This window comes from Condylostylus longicornis, unplaced genomic scaffold, assembly GCF_029603195.1.
Source record: "Condylostylus longicornis isolate FDR11 unplaced genomic scaffold, ASM2960319v2 ptg000026l, whole genome shotgun sequence".
Classification (NCBI taxonomy): Eukaryota; Metazoa; Arthropoda; class Insecta; order Diptera; family Dolichopodidae; genus Condylostylus; species Condylostylus longicornis.
This window is the reverse complement of record NW_026577995.1, coordinates 670,792-696,868: the sequence shown is the minus strand read 5'-3', so window position 1 is coordinate 696,868 and position 26,077 is coordinate 670,792. Positions and strand designations below refer to the sequence as shown.

At 21.9% G+C, this 26,077-nt stretch overlaps 2 protein-coding genes across 2 annotated transcripts; one reads left to right on the top strand and one right to left on the bottom strand.

The window, feature by feature from the left end:
* Window positions 1-1,010: 1,010 nt before the first annotated feature.
* On the bottom strand, window positions 1,011-25,390 carry LOC129607050 (nucleoplasmin-like protein). The gene is made up of 3 exons (XM_055517746.1): window positions 25,224-25,390; window positions 24,956-25,098; window positions 1,011-1,480 (listed from the first exon to the last, which is right to left on the bottom strand). Exons 1-3 carry the CDS (start codon window positions 25,243-25,245, stop codon window positions 1,190-1,192), a joined length of 456 nt encoding a protein of 151 aa, XP_055373721.1. The 5' UTR covers window positions 25,246-25,390; the 3' UTR covers window positions 1,011-1,189.
* LOC129607049 (sodium-independent sulfate anion transporter) lies at window positions 20,953-23,900 on the top strand. Its single transcript, XM_055517745.1, has 10 exons — window positions 20,953-21,094; window positions 21,185-21,376; window positions 21,475-21,585; window positions 21,816-22,040; window positions 22,127-22,242; window positions 22,310-22,613; window positions 22,729-23,031; window positions 23,105-23,250; window positions 23,315-23,479; window positions 23,539-23,900. Exons 1-10 carry the CDS (start codon window positions 21,076-21,078, stop codon window positions 23,728-23,730), a joined length of 1,773 nt encoding a protein of 590 aa, XP_055373720.1. The 5' UTR covers window positions 20,953-21,075; the 3' UTR covers window positions 23,731-23,900.
* Window positions 25,391-26,077: the final 687 nt, after the last annotated feature.

Genomic DNA, 26,077 nt, shown 5'->3' with positions numbered 1-26,077 from the left:
GTAAGTGCCTTCGGAAATTCAATCTGCAATAAAGAATTGTTAGAACCCCCATTGAACTCGCCTAGTCAATTCAACTCGCCTACTCATTCGCTTCGGCGATCATAATAAGTGTATTAATTATTAAATGTGTTTCAAATTTACTATGTACTTAATATTTAAAATTAAATCACTTTTTGGTGATTTAATTTACCTACAATTTTTAGGAATAAATGAAATGTAACTCTAGCAATATATATAAAGTTTCAAAAATAAATGAAATCTTAAACAATATTTTTCATTGCTTTATAAGGGTTTACCCTTATAAGATGGAGGAAACGTTTATCTTCATCAATATCTTTATAATATGTATACCCACATTTTTTATTACAACAATTTTACTGCCACTAATATTAAAATTGAAAAAATAAATAATGAATTCAAAAAAAATAAATTAAAATCATCGTTCATAGACGTTTTAACTTTATTTTCGTATATTATTACTTATATACAGTTCTTTAATGCTTTTGCTTTTTTATTTTGTCTTGTTTAAGTAAAAATCATTCAGTTACACATTTTTTTTTTTAAATATTGAAAAGTCATATGAAACAAAATTTAATACATGTTATTTGTATTATTTATATTGTGGAAAGTAACAAAACTTTTACAAATTTTAGGTTTTCTTATAAAAAAAAAGTCAATATACGTATAATTTCAAATACAATAAGTATGTATGGAAGTATGTATATTAAAAATACATAAAAATTTTAAAATATTTAAATTTAATTGATATCAGTATAAAATTATCAAATAATCCTTTTTTTTTTCATTGTAATTAATTAAAAAATTTTAATTAAAAATCAATTTTTGATTATTTTAAATTGATATTACTGAATTATTTAAATAATCGCAACCATTATTTTATATAAAAGTATTATAGTAAGAAAAAAATTAAATTACAATTGATAAACTATAAAAATTTTGCAAAAATAATTTTTAATTTAAAAAAAAAAAAAAGATGCTTAAAAAAAAAGTTTTGTTTTTTTTTATTATCCTTCTACTTTTGACTTAACATTTATAAAGTAAGAATGTGTTAAAGGGTAATTTTATTAATTCAAATTTTTGTATTTTTTTGTTTTTTTTTTTTTTAATATTATTTTTTAATTAGTTTTTATTTGTTTTTTACTTAATATTTATATTAAAAATTAATTGTTTATTTCTTTTTGTTTTTTCCTTTTGCATCAGCATTGTTATCTAATTTTATTTTCTTTTTGGGTACTTCTTCTTCTTCAGCTTCATCTTCATCTTCTTCATCTGAATCCATATCAACTACTTCAACATCATCTTTTAGATTTTGCCCGAGAATATAAACTGGTCCATTACCCTGAATCAATTTGAATGTAACTGATGTGTCATAAAATTCAATATCTGGATTAACAGCACGGGTTTCACCAGCTTTTAATACAGCAATTGGAATTTTTAGTGAATCTTTTACAGTGTGTACCTAAAAATTAACAAAAAAAAAATTATTATTTTTCATCATTACAAAAGTAAAAAAGTTTATTTAAAAAACAACAGATTCTTATAATTAAATAAGGAACCGCCTCCACTTAAACAATTATTAAACAAAATTTATTTGTTATTTTTTTTTCTTTTGGAAAAACTGATGGTTATTGACAAATTTTATGGGCCTACCTCAAAGCAAAACAGATATTTCTTCAGTAACTGTACTTTAGAATACTTGTAATTTTAGAACAATATCATAAATATTAGAATTAATTAACTAGTTTACCTTATCTTTATTCTATCTCTATTAAAACTTTAATTGCCTCATATAATTTCCAAAAAAAAAAATTTTTAATTCTAAACCAACATTTTGAATTTTTCTTTCTGTAATTTTTACAATTAATTATCATCTAAAATCTAGATTCTAGATTATAAAATAACTGTTGGCACACTGATTATGTGTTTTTTTTGCTTTCAAAAAAAGAATCCAAATTTTATTCTATTTCATTTTCTTCAGTATTTTTTGAAAAAATAATTGATATTATAAAAATTAAGCAAATAAAAAATAAAAAAAATATTAAATTTAAAAAAATAAACAATGGTAAATATTTAGTATTTACGATATTTACAAAATTAAATTTTATAACATCTTTTCCTAAATTATTTGGATTTAAATTTTACAATGAATTATCGTCAACTTTTATTTTATTAACTGGATAAAGAAAAAATTTATATAACAGTCATAAAGTTTTTAGATTTTCTTCTTTTTTTCCTTTTTTAATTATGACAATAATTTAAATTTTATAATTGGTAAATATAAAAGAAATATTTTTCTCTTAATTAATTTTGGATATTATTTTTAAGATTTTAACTTGTTTTTTATAATTGCAGGAAAGTGAAAAACACACGCTAATACATTTAGAGGATTTTCGTTTATGCACGCTGCGCTGAAAGTTCTACATTAAAACTAAAATTTCTAAATCGCAACGTTAGAAACTATAGAAAAACTTTAGGTAAGCTTTTTTTTGTTTACGCAGTCTACAAATTCTGAAACTTCTAAATAATCAGTCGTTCGAAAATAACAGAAATGATATTGTTTATGAAATTGTATCCCAATACCTTTCGTCTTCTAATTCATTGTAAAATAAGGCAATTTTAACAAGATTTGAAGACTTAAAGAAAACTTACTTTAATAATCCTTCAACATCTTAATCTGCCATTTTGAAATTTAAAATTTTTAAGGAAATTTTATGAGCCAGCTACAAACTTTATACTAGAGGTTTGTGCTACATTTCTAACATTTCTTTATTGCAGATTGAATTTTCGAACGCACTTTATAGTAATTTTCGAATGATCAGTGTATGTAGCGTGAATTTTCGAACTTACTACAAAATAGAACTATTCTAGAACTGAATAAACGAAAACTCGTGAATTTTGTAGTATATAGGATCAAACAAAATATTTGGTTTGATCCAATAGGATCAAACCAAATATTTTGTTATTCTTTAAGTGGAAATAAACCTTAAGATTGATGATGTTTTCAAAACAATTCATTAATGTATAGGTTCTTCTGCAGCATGTGCGCGCAATTTAACTTAAAACTTTGTTGCATTAATTGACAATCTTTAACTAAGTTATTTTTAAAAATACACTAGGATTGACATTATTATACTACTAATTGTCATTATTCTATTTGTCTTAAATATGAAAATATGTGTAAAACGGAACTGACCCAGAATGAAGCGAAATTACACTCGCGTTGGCTATAAAATATATACCGCTTTTGTTCTATTTTAATAACGAAAATCGTTTATTTCGCCGCTCTGATTCTGTTTTTACAATTATTAGAGAATTAAATATGTCATAAATATTTCACTTGCAGTTGTTAATAAAGTTGTACATATTTTTAAAAGCACTGCTTTACAGTTTAAGTCGTTCTTGATCTAATCAGTAGTGATCTAATATTAAACTGAACCTCTGAGAAGTGCGTTTCCTGTAGAGCATAATCTTTGTCAAAAACTAATTTAATATGAACACAAATAATATTTCTTTAATTTTTTGTTGAATTTTTTATTATTTTGTAAAAAAAAAACGATAAAGCATTTTTTTTTTAATTTTATATTATTAAGGGAAAGCAGCAAATTTATTAATGAAAAATCGTAAAATTAATTTACAACTTACTACTAATTAGGTATAATTTTTTAATGCCTAAATGAATAAAATCTCAAAATGTCAGAGTAAGTCTGGATCCTATAAGCAGACAAATAAACAATATGGAAACTGAATAAATCTTGCTTAAAAAGTGTAAATTAAAATTTTTAAATTTCTATTTATAATACAAATGCAAATTTATTTTTCTTTTTTGGTCGTAGTTTTTTTCTTTCAAATTAATTACGAGATCACTAATCAATATTTGAGAATTATAATTAATAATAAAAAATTTAAAATTTTTTTTATTTTTAGGTAATATTCGAATACATGTTAATTTTAATTAAATATTCATTTAGCACTAATATTAACAAAATTATATATGTGTATGTATTTATCGATTGAATGATAAATGGGTAGGTTTAAATAAGGAGTGGGAGACAGAAATAAGCAGGAATTGATGCTAAAATTTTCTTTTAAAATGTTCTGCACTAAATTGCTTTCGTTTTTAACAATTTTAATATTAAAAATGTTTTATTTTTTATAAATTTTATTTGAAATTATAAATTAAATCTCAAAAATTACCAGAAATTCCTTTAAAAGAACAGATAAGAAAGTGTTCATAACAGGTATAACAGGCAATATACGTTGTGTATGTAATGAAAATATATTTCTTTTAGGAATTGGCTACAATATTAGAAAATTTATTTGACCTATTTTATTTGACTGAACCGATCGAGAGATCGATTGCTATTTGATCTCATAAATTTGCATAAGTTTGATTGATTCCAAAATAATTAATATTCATATATACACGCTTTAAAAAATGAAATTCGTGAGATAGTTTCAGCAACAAGCAAAACTCAAATTACAAGAAATTCCATCAATTAGTTTTGTAGATGTGGAATTAAATGTAAAATCAGCTCCTGGTGCGGTTCCCAATCCCAGATCTTAAATTTAGAAATTCATCGGTTCATCGTTTTAACATCTCTAATTTAAATATTATATTTCAGGGAAATTGAATGATTATTTCTCTTTATACGTGCAAAAATGAAAAATCGATCCGCAAAATGTTGATCGTGTGTCACACAACCAAAATAACATCGCCCCGCAGACAGACAAACAAACCAACATCTCTTCACATCTCTTCAAAAATAGTTTATTTACACTCCTCTATACCATGGACAAGCGTTTTCCCACCGAAAACTCGACATCCGAAATTTGGTCCCGTCACATGATTTCCCTTTTTGTACGAAAAGCAGTCGGTAAACTCTTTAAAACAACTGAGTTTTTAAAGTGTGAAGTTCTTTTTTATCAGAGTTATTCGAGTATAAAAATAAAAAGTTCTAAATTTTTCTAATAAAAACCCTGTAGAAAACAAAATATTTACATAAATTTAAAATTCGCAAATTTAATATTTAAATAAGTTTTCTTTAATAACTTGCGCTGCAACAATGATTGAAACTATTTTGTTCTATTTTGTTTCTTGTTTTACGACAGAAGAAAAAAAAAATGGTTTATGGTTATTTTTCATTACAATCAAAATATTTGACTACTTTGACACAATTATGAAATAAATTAATAAATTAAATAAAACATTGAAAATTGTTTAAAATAAAATTATAAAATAAAATTTAAATTTATTTACACATTTTTAATAATGATGATTTTATTAATTTATTATATTGCATATTATTTTTACTAAAATTTCAGAAATAATTTTATAACTGTAAGCATTATTATTGTAAGCTTGTAAATATTTATAAAGTTTTTGAACTACTTAAACAACAAAGCAAGGGTAAGAACAATTTTTTTAAATGAGTAGCTAATAAAACTTAATAACAAATAAAATGTTTATATTTACATAGAACTTTCAGGGAACTAATGAAAAGTGAATTCACATCCTGTTTATGAGTTCATGTCCTATTTAATATTTTATGTGTAACTGTAGCACATATTACGACAGAAAACTTAAAAATACTTTACATGTATTTTTAAATTTGTAATTATGAAATTAAACAATATTGCAAAAAAAAAGAAACTTTCAGCGAATATTTTTAAAATTAATTCACAAAAAATTTAAATTTCTCAAAGTAAATAAAAGTTAAAAATATTTTGAAATAAAATATTTTAGTTTACTTTAACAGCCAATGTACATTATAAACACAAAAATAAAATTTAATTAAATTTTATTGCAAATACCGACTAGTAATAAGTTAAAGAATAAAATAAAAAAAAAGGGATGTGTAAATACGTCGTTGTTTATATAACACTTTAAATGTATAACATTAAACATGTAAACATTTTAAAGCACACCAACCTACATAACCAATCTAGTAATTGAGAATAAAATAAAACCACAATAACAGTAGGAGGCTTATTAAAAAAATATTCTTAAAATAAAATATGTCCAGCTTTTCATTCAAAAACTACCCCCCTAAATACATGACAGATAAAGTGCTATAATGTAGTTTGTGGATAGTCAATCGTGCTACATAAATATTACCCAATAATTAGTTAGGCTTCTGATTTTGTTAACTTATCATATAAAAAATTTTAGAATTATTTAATGAACTTGTCACTTTAAACAAAATTATAAGTATTGGAATAAAAATTGTATAGGTTTTGACAAAACGAAAAACATAATATAAAAAACATTTCAATTACTTTAAGTTCTCAAATTTCTTTTCACTCACTTTCTTGCACCGCCCGGTGAATTAAAAATTAATATAGAAAATAAGTTCGAATTAAATATTCAGTTATACATAAATTAAAGGACAAATGTTGCAGATTACTAAAATTCTGATTCAGTGTTAACGGGATATAATGGCTAATATAGAATAGATTTTATAAATCACATGATTGCATTATATTTATTTTTAAAAAATTTAAATCGGAAATAAATTCGTTCTAAATAAATGTGATAATTTGAAAAAAAAATATTTAATAAAATTATATTTACATTATAATAAAAAAAAAATGATTCAATGTAACGAAAAAACCGAATAATCTTAAAATACATTCAAAATAGCAAAAGTATTTATACATACTAGCACTAGCACATTGAAAATAAATTTACTGTTTACCTCAAGCCAATAAAAATGATAATCGGATATGAATAGTGACAAAAAAAAAAAAGAATAATTGCAGTTACATATTTGCCTTTATCTTTAGAAATGTAAATATAAGTGCGAACAACAGTCTGAACTCTGTCTGAAAGAAATAAAGAAAGACTGCATAATATTTTAATATAATTATGACGGAAATATGACGCAATTAATATTATTAACGTATAAAAATGTGAACAAGGGGAGAATTGAAATATAGGAGGACAATATTTTCACCTTAATTCTCGGATTTTTTAATTAAATTTAAAAATTTTTCAATAAATTTTCAGCTAAGTTTTACAATTTTTTGTACATTTTAATGAAAAATACAAAGGGAAAATTAGGATCAATTAGGAATAAATAAAATGAGCTTTTTATATTGTCATATTTGTTAATTTTGACATTTTTTGAGATAATTATCCATTTTTAATTTACAAAATTCAAAATATAATTTGATAAAATTAAAAATGTGCTAATTATAATTTTTACATTTTACAAATTTAATAGATTTGCAGCTGTTTAAGTAGGAAATTAAGTAAAAAAAAATTATACGGAAAATTATATATGTATGTACGCTAGTCAGGGAAATTTATTTAAAAAAAAAACTTGGAATGAATGTCAAATGTCATATAAGTTCAACTACACACTAGTATACACAAATTTTTTTTAGTATATTCGATTAAATAAATATTATATTATGTTTCTTGAATAATTAATTATGTTATACGTTTAAAAATAAATAGAAAATCAGAATTATAATTTACACAAAATATGATTAAGTAAAAAAAAATACGTGAATTAAATTTGAATTTCTGTAAATGAATTTAATTTGAATTTCAGAAATTTTAGCAAATTATTTTAAAGCTTAAAAAGCAATTACTAATGCAGCATTTTGTTTATTTTTACATGGAAGTTATAGTGGAGATTTGTGAAACGAGGATAATTATGTTTTAATTTCATTATAGTAAAATGAATGTAATATATTTAAATAATCTAGAACTAGATTTTTAGTTTTAGATTTTCTATACAATTATTGTGAAAATTAAAACTACTTTTTTTACACTGTTTTAAATTAAAAAATGTAATATTCACTAGCACCCCTCAAAAAAGCAGTTTATCGAGTAATTAATTACAAAAATTATCTTATTCCATAGCATTATAAGCTATACTTATGTACACAATGCTACAATTAAAAATAATTTATTTGGCATCGCCACATGTGAGGCGCTCTGGATATTAGTGGCCTACTTGCAAATATGACATTTCTAGTAAATTGCGATTGAAATATTTAAATACTTAATTTTTAAGAAAATTTTTAAAAAGCAAAAATGAACTACATGAACAGAGTGAAAAATAAAGTGAATAGAGTGAAAAGAGGAGTAAACTAAGTATTTTGAAAATGAAGAACAATTCCTTAGGCCATTACAGCTCTATTGAACACAATAACGAACTTTTGTAAAAATGTTGGATTTCCACTAATATAAAAAAATCAAAAATTTACAATTTAAATGTAATAGCCTATTCAGACTACAGGAGAATAACGTGTTATACTGTACGATTAACATGTTATAGAGAATAAATTCACACTGCATAAGCTGTTTTCATCTGACAGTAAACTTGTCCCGATTAACATTTTGTTTATTTAAAAATTTTGAAAAAATATTTTGGTATTTTTTATTCATGTTCATTTTGAAATATTTTTCGATTTCAATTTACTAAAAATTATTACGGTTTGAAATTTTTTCAAAAACTTTTCTTTTAAAATTTTCTTTTATTTGACAAACAAAAAACCTAAAAAAAAATTCACAATATAAGGGAAACCTGGAAAACGTGTTTTACTTTAACAAATTTTTTCCATATAAAATTTGTAGTGTGAATAGGGTGAGTAAAATTTGATTCAAACTTCAAAGATGTCAGTACTCTTCACTTTACATTACAATATTGTAAATACTGTACAAGAAAAAAAATCATATTATTTATTTACAACTTTAATAAATAATTTCATATACATACATAATTATTATTTAAACACTAATATATAAAATGTAGGTTAATTTGATAAAAAATTACTGCACCATTTTTATTTTTTTACTATATTTATTTTTATAATAATATACGCGATTAATTGTCAATTTTGAAAATCAATTGAAATGAAAGACGTTCTCTTTACTTTTATGACATATCAGTAAATTTTACTATCATAATTCTTATCAAAAATAATTTAAAGTTGGGAAAAACTAAGAAATCTTAACAAAAAAAAAATATGATTTTAAAATTTACATATTTATGATTCTATTTCAAAATAATTTGCATCAAACTAATTAAAACTAATTTGCTTCTAGCTCTAGAATAAACAATAAATTTTAGTTAAAACTAGCATAAATTAAGTTGTATTGGAAATCAAATATCATTGGTCAAAGTCAAAACAATGTCTATATTTATTTAATAAAAAAGCAAAAAAAAATAGTTGACCATAACAAAATTGTGTTTTCAAGGGCAAGAAGAGACTGTATTGAAGCGATTCGTGTGAAAATATCGCATTGTATAGTGTAAAAAGGTTTCTGAAATCTAACTTAATTCGTTTAAATAAAATTTGGTTTCGTTAATACCGAAATATGAGCAAAATAAAATAATTGCGACAAAATTGGTGTCAAGAGATGTTTCAATGCTTTTAAGACGAATTAAATGTGCCCACATAAAACTAATATATCTGATCAATTGAATATATTTACAGATCTTAAAAAAATTTATACTAACATGTTATATAATAAAGTATAATTGCATAATAGAAATGAGTAAACAATGATATTTTTTGAAAAAAAACTTAATTTGACAATTTCTTTCTAATTAAAATCATGAGATAAAAAATTCAATTACTCTCTTAATTCACTTAATATTTTACAAATATCTTTTAGAAAAATGTGTGTATACATGTATGTATACAGTATATGTAAATTTATATATACTATGTAAATATGAATTTGTACTATTGAAATAATCATACAATTATTGTTTAATATTAATTCAGTTTTCCAAATATTTGATATCGACAAAAAAAAAAATTAATTTCAAATAAAGAATTATACCTTTACTTCTTTTAAAATTTTGAACATCACACTACATACATTCATATATACATATATAACAAAGCATTTTTTGCGAAAATATCTATTTATATTATTATTGAAATTGTCTATTTTTTCAAATGATGGAGTGGAAGTGCCACACGTTAGAAATCAGATAAATTGTTTCTTAATCGATCATGTCAACAGTTCTGTTTTAAAATTTAAGACTCAAAATATTTATGTATATTAATTTTAGTTTTACTATTTTATTTTTTATAATTATGTAAATAAATTTTTGGAAATGTTTCAACCATGACAATATTGAGCCCTTGCTTTAAGCGCGGTTTTCTATAAAAACAATTTATGAACTATTTACTCTAAATTGTGCCAAAAATAAACTCCAATTGAAATTTAAACTATAGTTTCTATCAATTTTAAAAATTGCTTGCGGCTTTTTTTTTTGTCGTAGAGTGTACTTATTTTTTCAACAATCCGACAAAGTTAGAAGTACAATTTTCTAAAACACGATCCCTTTATTCATTTCTTTTTATGCAAATTCTTTAAAAAATAATAAATTGCAAATTTTCAAACCATAATCCAAGCTTGCATGAATTTCTTATTGTTGTTTTTGGTTTTTTCCACACATATTTTCGGCAATAACATTTACTATATTAATATTAATCTACCATTAATAACAATAATTAAGCATACAAGCAAATTATTTACAAAAAAAAATCAAACTAATTGTATGATAAACGTATTCACGTAAATTCGATTAAATAATAGTCACTATATTTAGGATAGAATTTCGAAATATTTTATTAAAAATACAGAGTGTTCTAAAACACACTGAAAAAAAAATTTTTTTAATAATGTATTCAAAATGTCAAAAGCTCTATTGCAACTATAAATTGCTGTAAAATAAAAGTTATCAAACTAAACAGTACTAAAAAATATATACAGAAAAAAGAAAACAAAAATATGTAAGTATGTAATTGATTTAAAAATAATAGTGTGGTGCCAAACAACATACATATTGTTTTGTTCATAAGACGTTCAATAATTATTTTTAATTTTTGTAACTAGTTTTTAAATAATGTTCATATAACAATTCAAGAAACATTTATTTATTGCTATCAACTTTCACGTTATAAAAAAAAAATTTCAAATGCCTTTCAGCATTTTAAAAATAAAATATAAAATTACTTAAATAGCTTTGAAAGTATGCAATTGATATTATTTAAAAATTAGTTTTGATTAACTAAAATTATTTTAACAGAATGCCTTTTCTTTTATATTATAGATGTTATATTTAATTAGATATTAAATATAATTATTATTAAATATTATATTTAATAAAAATTGCAATAAATAAATGTCGGCGGTTTGAAAAGCTCGTGAGTTTTACTGCTTTAAAGCTTGCGATACACTTTTTTTAACAAATTCCGTAAAACTTTAATTCTTTATAGATATAAAATACCTAAGACATATCAAAATAATTTCTCAAAATAAGAATTTTGTATAGAACAATTTATAAATAATAAATTTTAAATAAGACATAATGTAGCGATCAGTGCGATTAGATCTTCCTAAAAGTCGCAAAATTTCCAAAAAGACTTCATACAGTTCAACATACTTGCATAATTATTTAATACTAATATATTCAGGATTAAGAGTAAATTAATTAAAATGGAAATTTGTAATATAAAATATTTTTAATGAATCTATAAATTTTATATTTGAATTACAGTTATAATTAATTAATTACAACTACTGCTAAATTATTTGAAAATTATTGTTCATTTATTAAATACAATGATATCTATTAAAGAAAATATAACAAAGTGTCCGAAAATAGGAGTTCGCAATGATGAACACAATATATTTTATTACAATTTGTATAATTTTAAATATTTATCGAAAATAATATAAAATATCAGTATTTTGGTCATACATTTTTTTAATAATATTATATTTTGAATTTTATTTAATATTTTTTAAATTAAACTATTGTATAACACTCTGTAAAATTTTATATATATACATACATTGTTGTCCGAAATTCAACAATGTACAAATAAATAAAAAATATGTAAGATAAAAGTAAAACTACTTTCTCTATATATAAGCAAGTTTAATAATAATAAAAAAAAATATAAAATAATAATATTAATTGTTATAGTAGTTGTTTTTGTTTTATTTTCTCTCCTTCTCTCTTTTTCTCTCTTGCTCCCTTTTTTTTTCTTTAATTTATTTTTAAAAAAAATGTAAATACAAATTTGAAAGATTTATGTCATTTAATGTCAAAAATATTGAAGACTTGAAAATATTGAAATATTGAACACCACACATAAGTAATTTAATAACTGATATACAAAAATTTATAATTGTTAGTAGTTTTTGATTTAATAACCAAATTAAAATTTATATATAAAAAAATTAATATACATAAATAATGTTAATTGAAATTGGAGTTAAAATACTACATTTATAGTATTAAAAAAAATATTGAAATAGAATTTTATAATTTTAATATTTAAAGATTATATTTTATTTAATTTAAATAATTGAAGTGAAATATATAAATATATAAATTATATAAAGTCAAACTAGAAAAATTTTAAAACAATTTTTTTTATTCAAAATTTATAAAATTAATAATAAAAATATTTGTATAAGGTGTAATTTATTTGGAGATCAATTATAATTTAAAACGAAATTTACAAAATAAATTGATAAATTTCTGAATCTGAAATTTAGCAAAAAAAAAATTTTAAATGAAGAAAATTCCATTTATTAAAATTTATTGGCAGGGTATTTCGCATCATGTTTCAAATAATTTCAGGGAGGATTTTTGATCAATTTTCAGCAACCCAGATTTTCTTTTATATAAATAAATGTTAATAGCTTCGGAGTCGTGCAACATAAAGTTACCATTATGCACTTCCATTTACGATTGTTAATAAAGCTGATAGATTTTTATTTTTGTTCCTACAGGTCTCTGAACTGTAGTTTTCGACAAAAACGTATTCAAAATGAGAATTTTGGAAATTCTTTTTTGAAAAAAATTTTTTTTTTTCGAACCGTCACAATCAATGGTAATAGTTTTACATACAATATTTTCTTCACTCTCTCATAGTTTTGTCAGTTTAATTGACAAAAACAAAGTGCAAAAATAATAAAAAATAGCATTATAGAATTGAAGAAAATCAGCTTTGATAATGTCCATTTTTATTCGAAATATACAGGAGGGTTCCAACAAGATTTCGAACCCCAGACTTTTTTTTTTATTGCCTTTTTTTCTCACAATAATAAAACCAAATATTTTCGTTAAAATTATTAAAGTAAGCACGAATCTGATAATTTTTTATACTAATAAATTTTAACTGAATATAAAATTATGTGGTAACAAATTATTATGAAAAAAAAAAAACAAAAAAACCAGAAAAATAAATAAATAAAAAAATATAGCATATTTTAGTTTCAAAATACTTTAAACGTGAAAACCTCTTTTATATTATCAATTATCAATTATTATCAATACAATTTTTTTCAACTAACTTAAATCTTTATCATTGAATAAAAGTAATATACTATAACTGTTATTAAGTCTTTATTTTAAGTCACCTTTGATAGAAAGTAATAAAAGTATTTTTTTTTTATTATATTTTCTTTATTTTTTTCCATTTTTGCAAAATATTTACAGGTAAAAGAAAAAAATAATAATTATTAAGTGTTTAAATATCAATATGTTTAAAATATTATATACAGACACTCATATCTATATTATATATTTATACATAGATATTAACACAGATAAAATATATATTAATAATATGAATGAAAAATATAAAAAAAAAAATAAATAAACATTTAATTAATTTATTGTAATGAAACCTTCAATTACTCAATTTAATTTTTGAGATTTTCATTCGCTGTTGAAAAGTTAAAGAGGAAAGAACGCGTTCTTGTATTTTTGTTTTTTAATAATATTATTTAATATATTCTTTTTTTGTGTTTTTTTTTCTCGCTTTACTTATATTATTTACTGTATTAATTCATACAAAGAAATTTATAATTAATTTTATAAAAGTATTAATTTACATTTTTCAATTTTTAAAATTAAAAAAAAAATAAAAAATAAAAATAAAAATATTAGTAAGGAAATAAATACAAAATAAAAAAAAATTAGTATTACATATTATTTTTATTATTATTGTTTACACAGAAAATAATTAAATAAAAATTAAAAGAAAAAAATAAATAAATTATCTCTATAATTTCTATTCCGAGCGCACATTTTACAATAATAAACAAAAAAAAAATCTATTACAATAATGTAATGATAATTATAACATAATTAAAAATATTAAAAATTTAATAAAAAAGAAAAATATATTAATTAAATTCAGAAATAATATTGTGGCAATATGGAATAATCGGTAAAGTCGATTTTAGTTAAAAGAAATTAGGTAACTACGCTGTAATGTTTTCAATGTTGAAATCTATGCCCGAAAAAATGCATACTTATAATTTATTTTGGCTAAGTTACTAGTTATTTCTTAATTACTACAGTTTGAAATATCGCTAAAATATAAATCTATCGTTAAATATTTACAACATTATTAGCCAAAATATCTTTATCAAACTTTCTAATAAGTGTTTGCTGCAAAATCAAATTTTAATCAAAGTCTTCTTACATAATCCAGAAATAAAATTAAGAAAAATAATTTATATCTAACAAAACTAAAAACAAAAATTTTAAATAAAAACCTAAATAAACTTTTGGCGTCTAAAACAATTTTCGAAACAATTTGGGAAAACTGGAGTTAATAAGCAAAAAAAAAAAAAAATCTTTTAAATTATATAAAATGTACGAAAAGAAAAATTGCAACCATAAGTAGGAGTTAAGTCCAAAATGTAATTAACAACTTTTGAGCCCTCGCTGTGAATTAACAGAAAATTAAAAAACTATAAAAAGGAGTATAAAAAATTATGTAAATTTTAATTCTTGTTTTCATGAAAACTAGCAATAATCAACATACTAGCGATTATTCCTTTTTGCCGCAAACGTGCACATCGAAAATGTTATTGAAAAGGAATTAAATTAATTTTAAATTTATTAATTTGGAATTTCTATATGAAAATTCTATTATTAAAGTCTTCAAAGAATTAATAAATTTTTAATCTACTTATTGTGATATTTTTTTAATTTTCACCCAAAAAGTGAATTAAAAGTAAAAACAAATAATAGGAAATTAAAATTCAATAATTAAAGTCTAAATAATGGATTAAAATAATAATCTATTTAATAAATGACGTATTTAAATAAATTTTTGTAATCGATTCTAAAGAAAAATAATTGAAATATGTAATTAAGGAATTTATGATCATTTCGATTATAATTCAAATAATTTTTGTAGATATGAATAAATTATAATGATAAAATTTTAAATACATACATACATATATTTGTTATATGATATTTTGATAGCCGACTTAATAAAAAAAAAAATATATGTGTAAAATAAAAAGAAAATGTGCTTTTAAGTAAAAAAAAGAAGAGAAATATTTTGTACGATAATTATAGTAAATGAGTAATTAGAAAAGAAAATATGAATGAAATTAAAATATCGTAGTGATCTGGATAAATTCGTTATACATGCTATAGTTGTCAATGTCAAATCTAATTAGTTTTATATTTTAAAAACCTCTTACAAACTGCATATTAGTGTTTCACCAAAATTATTATTAAAAATGTATTTGGTGAGAAATTATTTTCATTTATTTCAAAAGCTTGCTTTCTTGCAAACCCAGATTTTTATATGATTTAAAATGTCCTTAAATTATTTTCTTTATGAGGATTGCAATTTTACAAAAACACTGCAATTCGTTGATTTTTCCGAAAAAATTTTACGAAAAATAGGTTAATTAATTCTTTAAATAATTCCCCCCATTTTTTTTCTAAATTTCAATGAATTCGTAGAATAGAATTTTCGAAAGCCATAAATATATTTTAGAAATAGAAATATGAACTTAGATGTTTGAAAAATGATTTGATCAAATTTTAGAATTAAAGTCTAAATATTTTTAAATAATTTCCAAAATTTTAATTATCAAAAATTTTTTTTTCAATTCATTATTCATATATTTACAACAACAAAAAATTATTACATGTTCATTTTGTAGGAGACTTTACTGTAAACTTGTTCTAATACTTTATTTTGTTGTAAGTTTTATTTTTTTTGTATGTATGTTTATAATTTGTAAACAAACTGTACATTTGCCATATTAATCATTATTATCTAAATAATATGCAATACACGTGATCATAAATTGTACTTTAATATTCCAGAATAAAAATTATCAATAATTATTTTTTTTTTGTTTTGAATTTCTATTTAAAAAAAAAAAACGGAGCAAACTCATATCTTTAGAGGAAGTTAAGTTAGTGCAATAAAATATAAACTAAAAATACCAAATATGTAACATAATTAGATTTCATGTAAGATTCAAGTAAGAATTTATATGACGTTTTATTTGAGAAATTTCCAATTTTTAAATTTTAGTTGTTATTTTCTGTAGTCATTTTCAGATTAGAATATCTATCAATTCTAGTGCATTAATGTCAAATATAGTCTTTTATTTTTTTAAATTAAATAGTAGTAGCTTTTGTTTTTATACAAATTTTATATCGATATTAATTATAGTACCTGTACATAAATAAAATACATGTACATAAAAATTTCACTTTTTAAAATATCAATGCTTATCTGAGAATTCTACAAATACACCGCAATAATTTGATTAAAACTTTTTTCTAACAATATGACTATAACCTATTAGTTGATTTATAATTCAAGAATTAATGAATTTATAACTCATCAACTACTGGTGATTTTTGCAATAAAATATAGAGTATTTTATAATATTATATAATTATAATTATAATATAATTATAATTAATATGAATTTAGTAGTAAATTTGGATTAAAAAACAAATCATTGGACACAATTAAAATTAAAATAGCGGCATTTTAATTCATATTTGAGCAATGCGTTAGAATTCGGATATAATTGCATGATTAATATGCAAAAACAAGTAATGTTTTCTTTGACAAAAAAAAAGTTATTTTAATTTTCGAATTTTTATTTTTAATTATTGTTAATTTAACATTAATTACGCTTACGAGTATGTACGTCAAATAAAAGCTTATTTCATAAATTAATTACAAACTTTAATTTTATTAACTTTACAATTACGAGAATCTTTGAATATACTGAAAAAGAATCATTATACGATTTCATGTAAAACAATAAAAATTGTATTTATAAATTTAAAACTCATTTATTCTGCTAATAAATTTTATATATATATACCGTGTATACCGTATACAAAAAAATTTATTTAAATTTTCTGAAATTAATTACATATAGTATAATTGTATATTAAATATAAGTGCATATATTTTTCTAAGAAAAAAAAATCGAACATCATTTAAATATGTGAAAGATTCTATTTTTTTTTTCTTCAAATCACTACTTAATTACATTAATAGAAAAGTTCGGAAATTTTTTATATTGCAAAATTAAATTTTTAATTTAAATTTTATTTATAAATATTATCAACGTATTTCGTACTGCAGAACACACGATATCGATGATTATTCTTAAATATTTTGTAATTTTACTTTTAAAAATTTTCATCAACACAATACTGCAAAATAATCACTTCAAAATATAACGTCATGAATATAAAATATATTCAATAACTATTCTGATATAAAATCAAATATAATTAATATAATTTAAATCTGTCACTTAATAATAATTTCAGTATACATAATATTACAAAAATTTAGCAGTGTTTACAAACAAATTATATTAGCAACATTTGTTTATGAATATTTATATGAATATTATGAATGGTTTTATTTTGAAAGAGACTTTAAATCTATTTTAATTAAATATTAAATATTACTCCATTTGGGTATAAAAAAATAAATAAAAATTCGGTTAACTCGGCTATTTGTTTTACGGAATATTTTATTTTCCTATCAGACAACATAAATTTCAATTTAAATTCTATAAAAATATTATTCATTGCTTGCAAATAAAGTTGAACTTGCAAATAAACTTAAGTCATTTTCAAAATTAATTATTCATATAACTGCATTTATGGAAATGTCCAATATTTATATTCAAATATCTTTGCAATTTATATAAGAAAAATAATCTATATAACGCGAATAACATAGAAATATTTCAAAATTTAATTGAAAGAATTTCTTTCAAATAAACCTCACATACTTAATATATAAGTAAAATCAACAAAAACAAAACCATCATTATACTGATTAAAAATTAATGTATTTATATATTATATAAATACATGTATACGAGCAGGGCCTTTTAAAAAAAATTTAAGTATTTTAAGTGTCCGGTATATTTAAAACATTTTTTTCTCTAATCAATAAAAAAATATTAATAATCCACTCGCATGTTATTTAAAAAAAAAAAAAATATATATGATAATCATATTTCAAAATCAAAGCTAATCAATTTCAGTTCAATAACATAATTAAAGCACTTTAAATTTTGTTTTGATAATCATACATAATTGGAAATATTCCAATAATTATGAGTACCAATATTAAAATATTTATAATTAGTTAGTTAGCAATAATCGAAATTGAAATTTAATTGTAATTATTAAGTTAAAGACGTAATTAAAATTAAAAAGAAGAAAAAAATTCATCTTCTCAATTTCTTATCTTGATAATAATAATCTGATATATTTTTTTGAAAAATTTACGTCATATTAAAAAAAAAAACAAAAAAATACAGAAATATTTATAGAAAATTTTTAACAATTTTAATTTTTTATATTAAAAATAACTCTTATTATATAATTACTTGCAAAAAAAAAAAACATATTTAATTAATTATAAATTTTAAATTTTAAAAAAGTTTACATACATTTTGTGAATGACATATGAAAAGCATTTCACCAAAACCGAAAAAAAAAAAAGTGAAAATGAAGACGCTAAATGCTTAAACCTTTAGCAAATTTAAAAATAAATATACAAATAAATTTATTAAAGGTGTTAATTATAAATTAATTAAAACAACAGTTCACACTTTTCTTAATTGTTATTAAATTTATATCAATTTATGATTATAATAATAATGACTTGTTTTTTCCCTTTTCTTATTTTATTTTTTTGTTGGAACACAACGGAAATAACTTTTTTTTTAATTCATAAAAAAAACACGACGTACAATAAAAATTGCAAAAAAAAAAACAAGAAATTAAAAATTTTATAAACAATAAAATTTTAAAAAATTGTTCAACCGGCACTTAAGGAAGTCAACATGAGGATAAAATAATATTTATATTTTTTTTTTATTGTAAAATTCTGTCTAACACAAAATCTATAAAAGACTTAGTATGTATACGCATATGAATTTTGTTTACTAAACAAATTTAAACTATTAAACCAAAATAAGAATATTTTTTAATAACACCAATATGATAATTGAAATAAAAAAGAAAAAATTACAAAACAAATTATAAAAATTAATTTAAATGTAAAATCTATGAATTATTTTCTTTAATTTTTTTTTAAAGATTAGTTTTTAATGCGTACACGAAGAATCTTTATAGATTCGTTAATATTGAATTTTAATGTAGAGAGAGAATTCTGTGGTTTTGGTATAATATTCTTTAAGAAAAAGCAAATAATTTGGTATCTCTAACTCAAAACTTAAAATTGTAAAAATTCATTTCGCAAGAGGTGTGCTAGAATCATTTCTCTTTTGAATTACTAAGTTGAAAATCATATAAAAGTTTTTATATCGATTTTTATTTAGAATTTTTGAGTTCACATTTCTAAAATTTCGAAAATTCTTTTCAAATTTAAGAAACTTAACATAAGCATTTTATAATTTTATTTTTCTATTATGCGGGCACATATGAAAATAATTTAAGAATTCAAAATACAATGTAAAAATTTTCTCAATATGATTGCGACATCTATTTTTGAATAGAAAAACCATTACAAAAAAAATTTTACAAATTTCTTTTTATTATTGAGTTTTATAATTTAGAACGTAACTTGGATTTTGATTCTAATTTTACAAATACAATAATAATAATCCTTCAAGTATATATTATTATATACACATATTATTATTATATACATCCAGAAAAAGGAAAAAATTATGCGTTAAACATAAGCAATTTTATTTTTTATTATTTTCGTTTTACAAAACCTATTTTTGGTTTTGAAATCTTAACAGTACTAGAGCTTTTAATATTTTTTCGATCATCCCACACCAACAAAATATTATCAAGAAAATTAGCAAAAACGGATCATTTTTTGTAATTTACGATGTCAACTTTTTTCAACCAAACAAAATTTTCACATTACATTGTCTAATTTCTATTCAAATCTTTGAAAATGTTTAATTTTTTTTTGAAATTCTAGTCCCAGAATAAATATTTTATCCTATAGTAACAAGAGCTTTGTATAAAGTTAAACGATTATAGCCATTTTTTATTTTTTAAAATTTACTAAATGTTCTAATTATTAAAATGTTTGTAAAAATATTCTAGTTCCTTTTTTTTTAATCTTTACATGAAACTAATGAATAATTTCGAATATTTAACCCTTTTATAACTCAGTTATTCTTATTACTTATAATTTATTATAAATAAGCATAAATATACTTTAAAGAAAACTTGTAATTCCCAAAAAAATACATGCGAATTATGGAAAAAAAACTTATTTCTGAAATTATATTTCATAATATTTCTGAAAATATATTTTTAGGAGTTCAACTAAAATTTCTCTCATTTTAATAAAAGTACATAAAACACATGTAACTATGTATGTATGAATGGGTTAAAAATTTATTCAAGCATAAAGCTAACAACTATTCAAATGATCATAATTTCATTTAAGTTCAATTATCTATTAATACTTCTAATTAAATTAAAAAAAGTGTTATTTGTCATCGTAAACCTAAAACTACGTTAAAAATAAAAGCACTATTTTTTTTTTATTTTACCTTAGTGTTAGAAAAAAAAAACGAATGATAATATAAATTATTTAAAAAGTGCGATCATTTAATTTATTATATAATTTTGAATAGGAAGCTTTAAATCGGCAAACATAAAATAAAGGTAAAATTGAAATTTAGTCATCATTATTTTTTTGTTATTCAGAGACTGAAGAGAAAATTTTGTTTTCAATTTTTCTCTATTCAATATGAATGAAAATTTATCAGGTGAGCTGTTTTCCATAAAATCCTCATCCTTTTTTATTTTTGGTTTTTTAATTATAATTTGTTTTTTTTTTTTTTGTATTTTTCTCATAGATGAAATTTATAAAGAACAATTATGTGATGGTAGTTTTATACTTAAACGGAAAGTTGAGAAAACATGTAGTAAACAGTTTTTTTACGATAAATTTCCAATAATAAAATGGTTACCCAAATATAAAATAATTAGTGATGGTACAATGGATTTTGTAGCAGGTTTAACAGTTGGCTTAACTGCTATACCACAAGGTATATTTTTTTCTAACAATTTATCAAATAAAATATATTTTTATATATTATCATGTATCGGTATATCATGTATGTATATAAACATATTTTATATATAGGAATCGCATACGGTGTCGTTGCTCGTTTGGGCCCCGAATACGGATTATATGCAGCATTTATGGGATGTTTTGTTTATATTTTCTTTGGAACATCAAAAGATATTACAGTAGGTAAGAGAAATATAATTTTTATTTTGAGAATTAATATTATTATTGATTAAAGATTAAACTCTTATCATTTCTTTTTAAAATTTTTTCAGAAAAATATTTTCTACCATCTCAAAATACAGTTTTTATAAACTAAAATAACTGTCAATTAAACTATGTTACATTTATTTTGTTTTTTAAGTTTTTTTAATTTATCGTTTTTAATAATTTGTAATATTTTATTCTTCCTATAGGTCCGACAGCAATAATGGCTTTAATGGTCGCTAAATATGTTGAAAGTAGTCCAGACTTTGCAGTACTTTTATGTTTTTTAACTGGAATAATAGTATTTTTATGCGGTATCTTTAATTTAGGATTTTTAGTACAATTTATATCAGTTCCAGTTACAACTGGTTTTACGACAGCTGCCGCCATAACAATAGGAAGCGGACAAATAAATTCATTATTTGGGCTAGCAAGTAAGTTAATTTAATCATAAACTTTTAAATTTTATAAATATGAACTTAATAAAATTTTAAAAATATTAATAATAAGTACATTATAGGTCCTTCTAATGAATTTATAGCATCATGGGAAAATTTTTTCCTTAATATTACGAAAGTTTCATTGTATGATTCCTTACTAGGAGTAGGAACTTTAATAGCTTTATTAATATTGAGGGTAAATACACATGTCTTAAAAAATCATCATTATAAAACAATTTTCTTTCAATTTCATTTACTTTCAGAAATTTAAGGATTTAAAAGGACGTCTTCGTGGTGTTTATAAATATATATCGTTATCTAGAAATGCATTGGCGGTATTTGTTGGAATTTTAGTAGCATATCTTTTAACAACAGATGATTTCAAACCTTTTAGATTAACTGGTAGTATAAAACCTGGTTTGCCAGTACCCAAGATACCACCTTTTACAACTACTATTAATGGAACCACCCTAACGTTTCCTGAAGTTTTGCGTGAATTAAGCTCATCAGTAGTTATAATACCGCTAATAGCAATACTCGAAAGTATAGCTATTGCAAAAGCATTTGGTAATTTTTAAATGCTTATTTAAAATATATGGATTTAAAAATTATTGAAATTCATTCTTATGTAATAATTTGAATATTTCATTTTTAATGTTTTGTTTTTTTTTTATTTGAATAGCTAAAGGTAAAATAATTGATGCATCTCAAGAAATGATTGCTCTTGGGCTTTGTAATTTTGCCAGTTCATTTTTCCATTCAATGCCAATCACTGGTTCTTTTACAAGAACCGCAGTAAATAATGCAAGTGGTGTAAGAACACCCTTAGGTGGCGCAGTAACCGGTACTCTAATATTATTGGCGTTGGCATTATTAACCCAAACTTTTTATTATATACCCAAAGCTTCTTTAGCAGCTATAATCATAGCAGCAATGATACATATGGTTGATGTTGAAGTTATTTCTGAAATATGGAGAGCAAAAAGTAAGATTTTTGTAATTGAAAATTGCACTCTTTAAAAAAAGCCCCATAAAAATATGTATCTATTCATTTTTAGAAATTGATTGCATACCATTTGTTGTCACAATGATATCTTGCCTATTTTTTAGTTTAGATTATGGTATGATAATTGGAATAGGGGTCAACATGTTTTTAATATTATTTAAAAGTGCAAGGCCAGTGTTGAAAATATCGAAAGACAAGGTATTCAAATAATACAATTTTAAATTATCATTTTAATAAATTTATTGAAATTAATTTTTTGAAGATATTGGATGAAGAATGTCTTGTTATTGTTATCAGTGAAAATTTATTATATGCATCAGGCGAATATGTTAAAAGTCAAATTGTAAAGGCTGTTATTCAAAATAAGTGTAAATATGTGATATTAAATGGCGAGGGAGTGAATTTTATAGATTCTACTGCAGCAATGGTACTATTTAATACTAAATTATTGAAATTGTACAATATATTATTATTTTGTATTTTTAGAATTTAGTTTCGGCAAGGGAAGATCTAAAAGAATTGAATTGTGGACTTATTTTTTGGAATTGGAAAATTGAAACCGCAGGTGTATTATACCGATTTAAGAAAGAAATTGAACCAAGTATACGATGCGGAAAAACTGCTGCAAGTGTAATAGACGGAATTTATAATGAAAAAACAGAACAAATTACGGTTTAAGAAAATATATGAATACATACTTATTAAGAAATAAAAATGAGTTTGTTTTAAATCTAAAAATTTTTTTATATGTGTAGTTTCACAAACTTTTACTAAAATAGTAATAAAATAACGAATTTTTTTTTGTACCTCACATATTTTAACATAATACAATTTTTGTTATGATTTATGAATGCAGGTATATATGCAAGATGCAATCCACGGCTTTTGGCTGTTGTTTCGTAACTTATTTATTTTTTCCCCTGCATTTTTTTAATACGTTAATTAAAGCCCTATTGACAAAAAGAAATGAAGAAGAAGTGAAAAAAATAATTTCATGCATCGTAGTACAAATGCGGGCATTATTTGAAATTCGTTTATTTAAAGGCCTTTCCTAAATTTCAATCATAAAGATACAGATTGATTGAAATTTAGGAAAGGCCTTTTGAATAAAAAAATGTTTTTCCCATGTGGAGTACAATATATTTAATTTATGTTCAACCACGTAATTGTCAGTTTTTATACTTTTTACCCGGTTACCTGGAGAAATATTACATACAATTTTTTGATGAAATGAACGGTCAGAGTTGATATTAATATACGATAAACCTTATCTTAGACTTGAATTTTATTCGACGAAAACTCATGGACCTAATCCTTACACACATCTATGGTTTTATTAAAAAAAAAACAATTGTTTAATGGTTAGTTTTGTAAAAAAAAATTTGTAATAAAAATTTCACTCGAAATTTTATATACGTACACATGTACATATTACCTAAATTAATTTAAATTTTATTTTAATACATAGGCACTAAGTTTGGAAAATTTCCTATCCAAATTACGTACATATACAGCTATTCCGGATGATAAATTTTTCTTACTTATATGATGCTACTCCAATTTCATTAATTTAAAAAAAAAAAACCCTACATAGTTAGAAAGGGGTATATTTTGTATACTCTTATTGTGTATTTTATACATATAGGTTATCTACATACATACAAAATAGGTGTATATATAACAAGGTAGGACCCATCAAAAGGCACATACCCTATAATTAATTCTGTATTATGGATGGTTTTTGAATGTTCTAATTTTTAATTATTTCATTATTCCGCCATTAAAGTTACTTTGAATAAAATTTTTTAAAAGTTCTAATAAACATGCAGATAACGCAAATAATATGCATATGTAAATATGTATGTACATATGTATATTCATAATCAAACTTTATATTACATACCTCAACTACATTGAATTCTCCCTCTGCTGCTTCCGCCCCTAACAAAATTTGTTTAATTATCAATTTCTGTCCTCTAGGATAATCTGCATCATTAGACAAAACATCCCATTCTACGGTATCGTCTTTTCCTTTTAATGTAACGCCTAAAACAAAAAAAACATCTTAAAAATGTATACGAACTTTTTCCTTAAATAAAGCTTATTTAATATTCATTCTCAAAATAGAGTATAAACAATCAATAGTTTGTAACAAGTTTTATATTATTTACCATAAAATGATTCCTCAGACATGATGATTTATGTTTTTTATGTGGATTATTTCTACTAAGCAAATTTTTTAAAGATGATTTATTGAAAATGTCTGACAAAATTTTACTTCTTCACCAAATTGTCATCTATTAAAAAAGGTGAATATTGAACCGGCAAAACTGACAACACCAACTCAAAGAAAGAGAAAGATAGATATCGGCGTTGAAATTGGAATAAAGACATTTCTGATTCACTTCATGTCCTGTATGGTGAATGTAAAATAAGTTCACAATACAATAAAATATGACTCCCAACTTTTATTAGATGTAATAACATAAATAGTTGTGTTTACGCGACGACTCATAGGTATTAAACTATACCAGAAAAACAAAAAGCAATTCTTAAATTCTTAACCCTCAAAATTTAAAAACTTTGAAATTTTTAATTCATTTGATTAAAAATTTCTACCATTGGCAAAACTTCCATAAATTTGTTTTTAAATTTTAACTCTATAAGAAAAATAAATCTTTAATCTATAGGCGTGCAAAACATTCAGTACATCTAAACGTTGCATTATTAGTGAACAGTTGTGCTCACAAGGCATTTTTAATGTCAATGTTTGGCACAGGCTTCATTGCTTTTGCGAACAAACTAATCTTCGTTTTCCGTCCAGATATTAACTTTCAGAAATTGAAAAAGTTCGTATTTTTTTTAAATACAAATGCTAGAATTTAAAATATAAGATGTTAAGTACTTTTTCGTTTGACTTTAAGGAAAAAAATATAAATATATACAAAATGCTTATGAGCACATGCTCAGCATTCTAAATAAACTACAGAGCTAAAACTATTTTTTCTTCAAAACATTAGTGGAT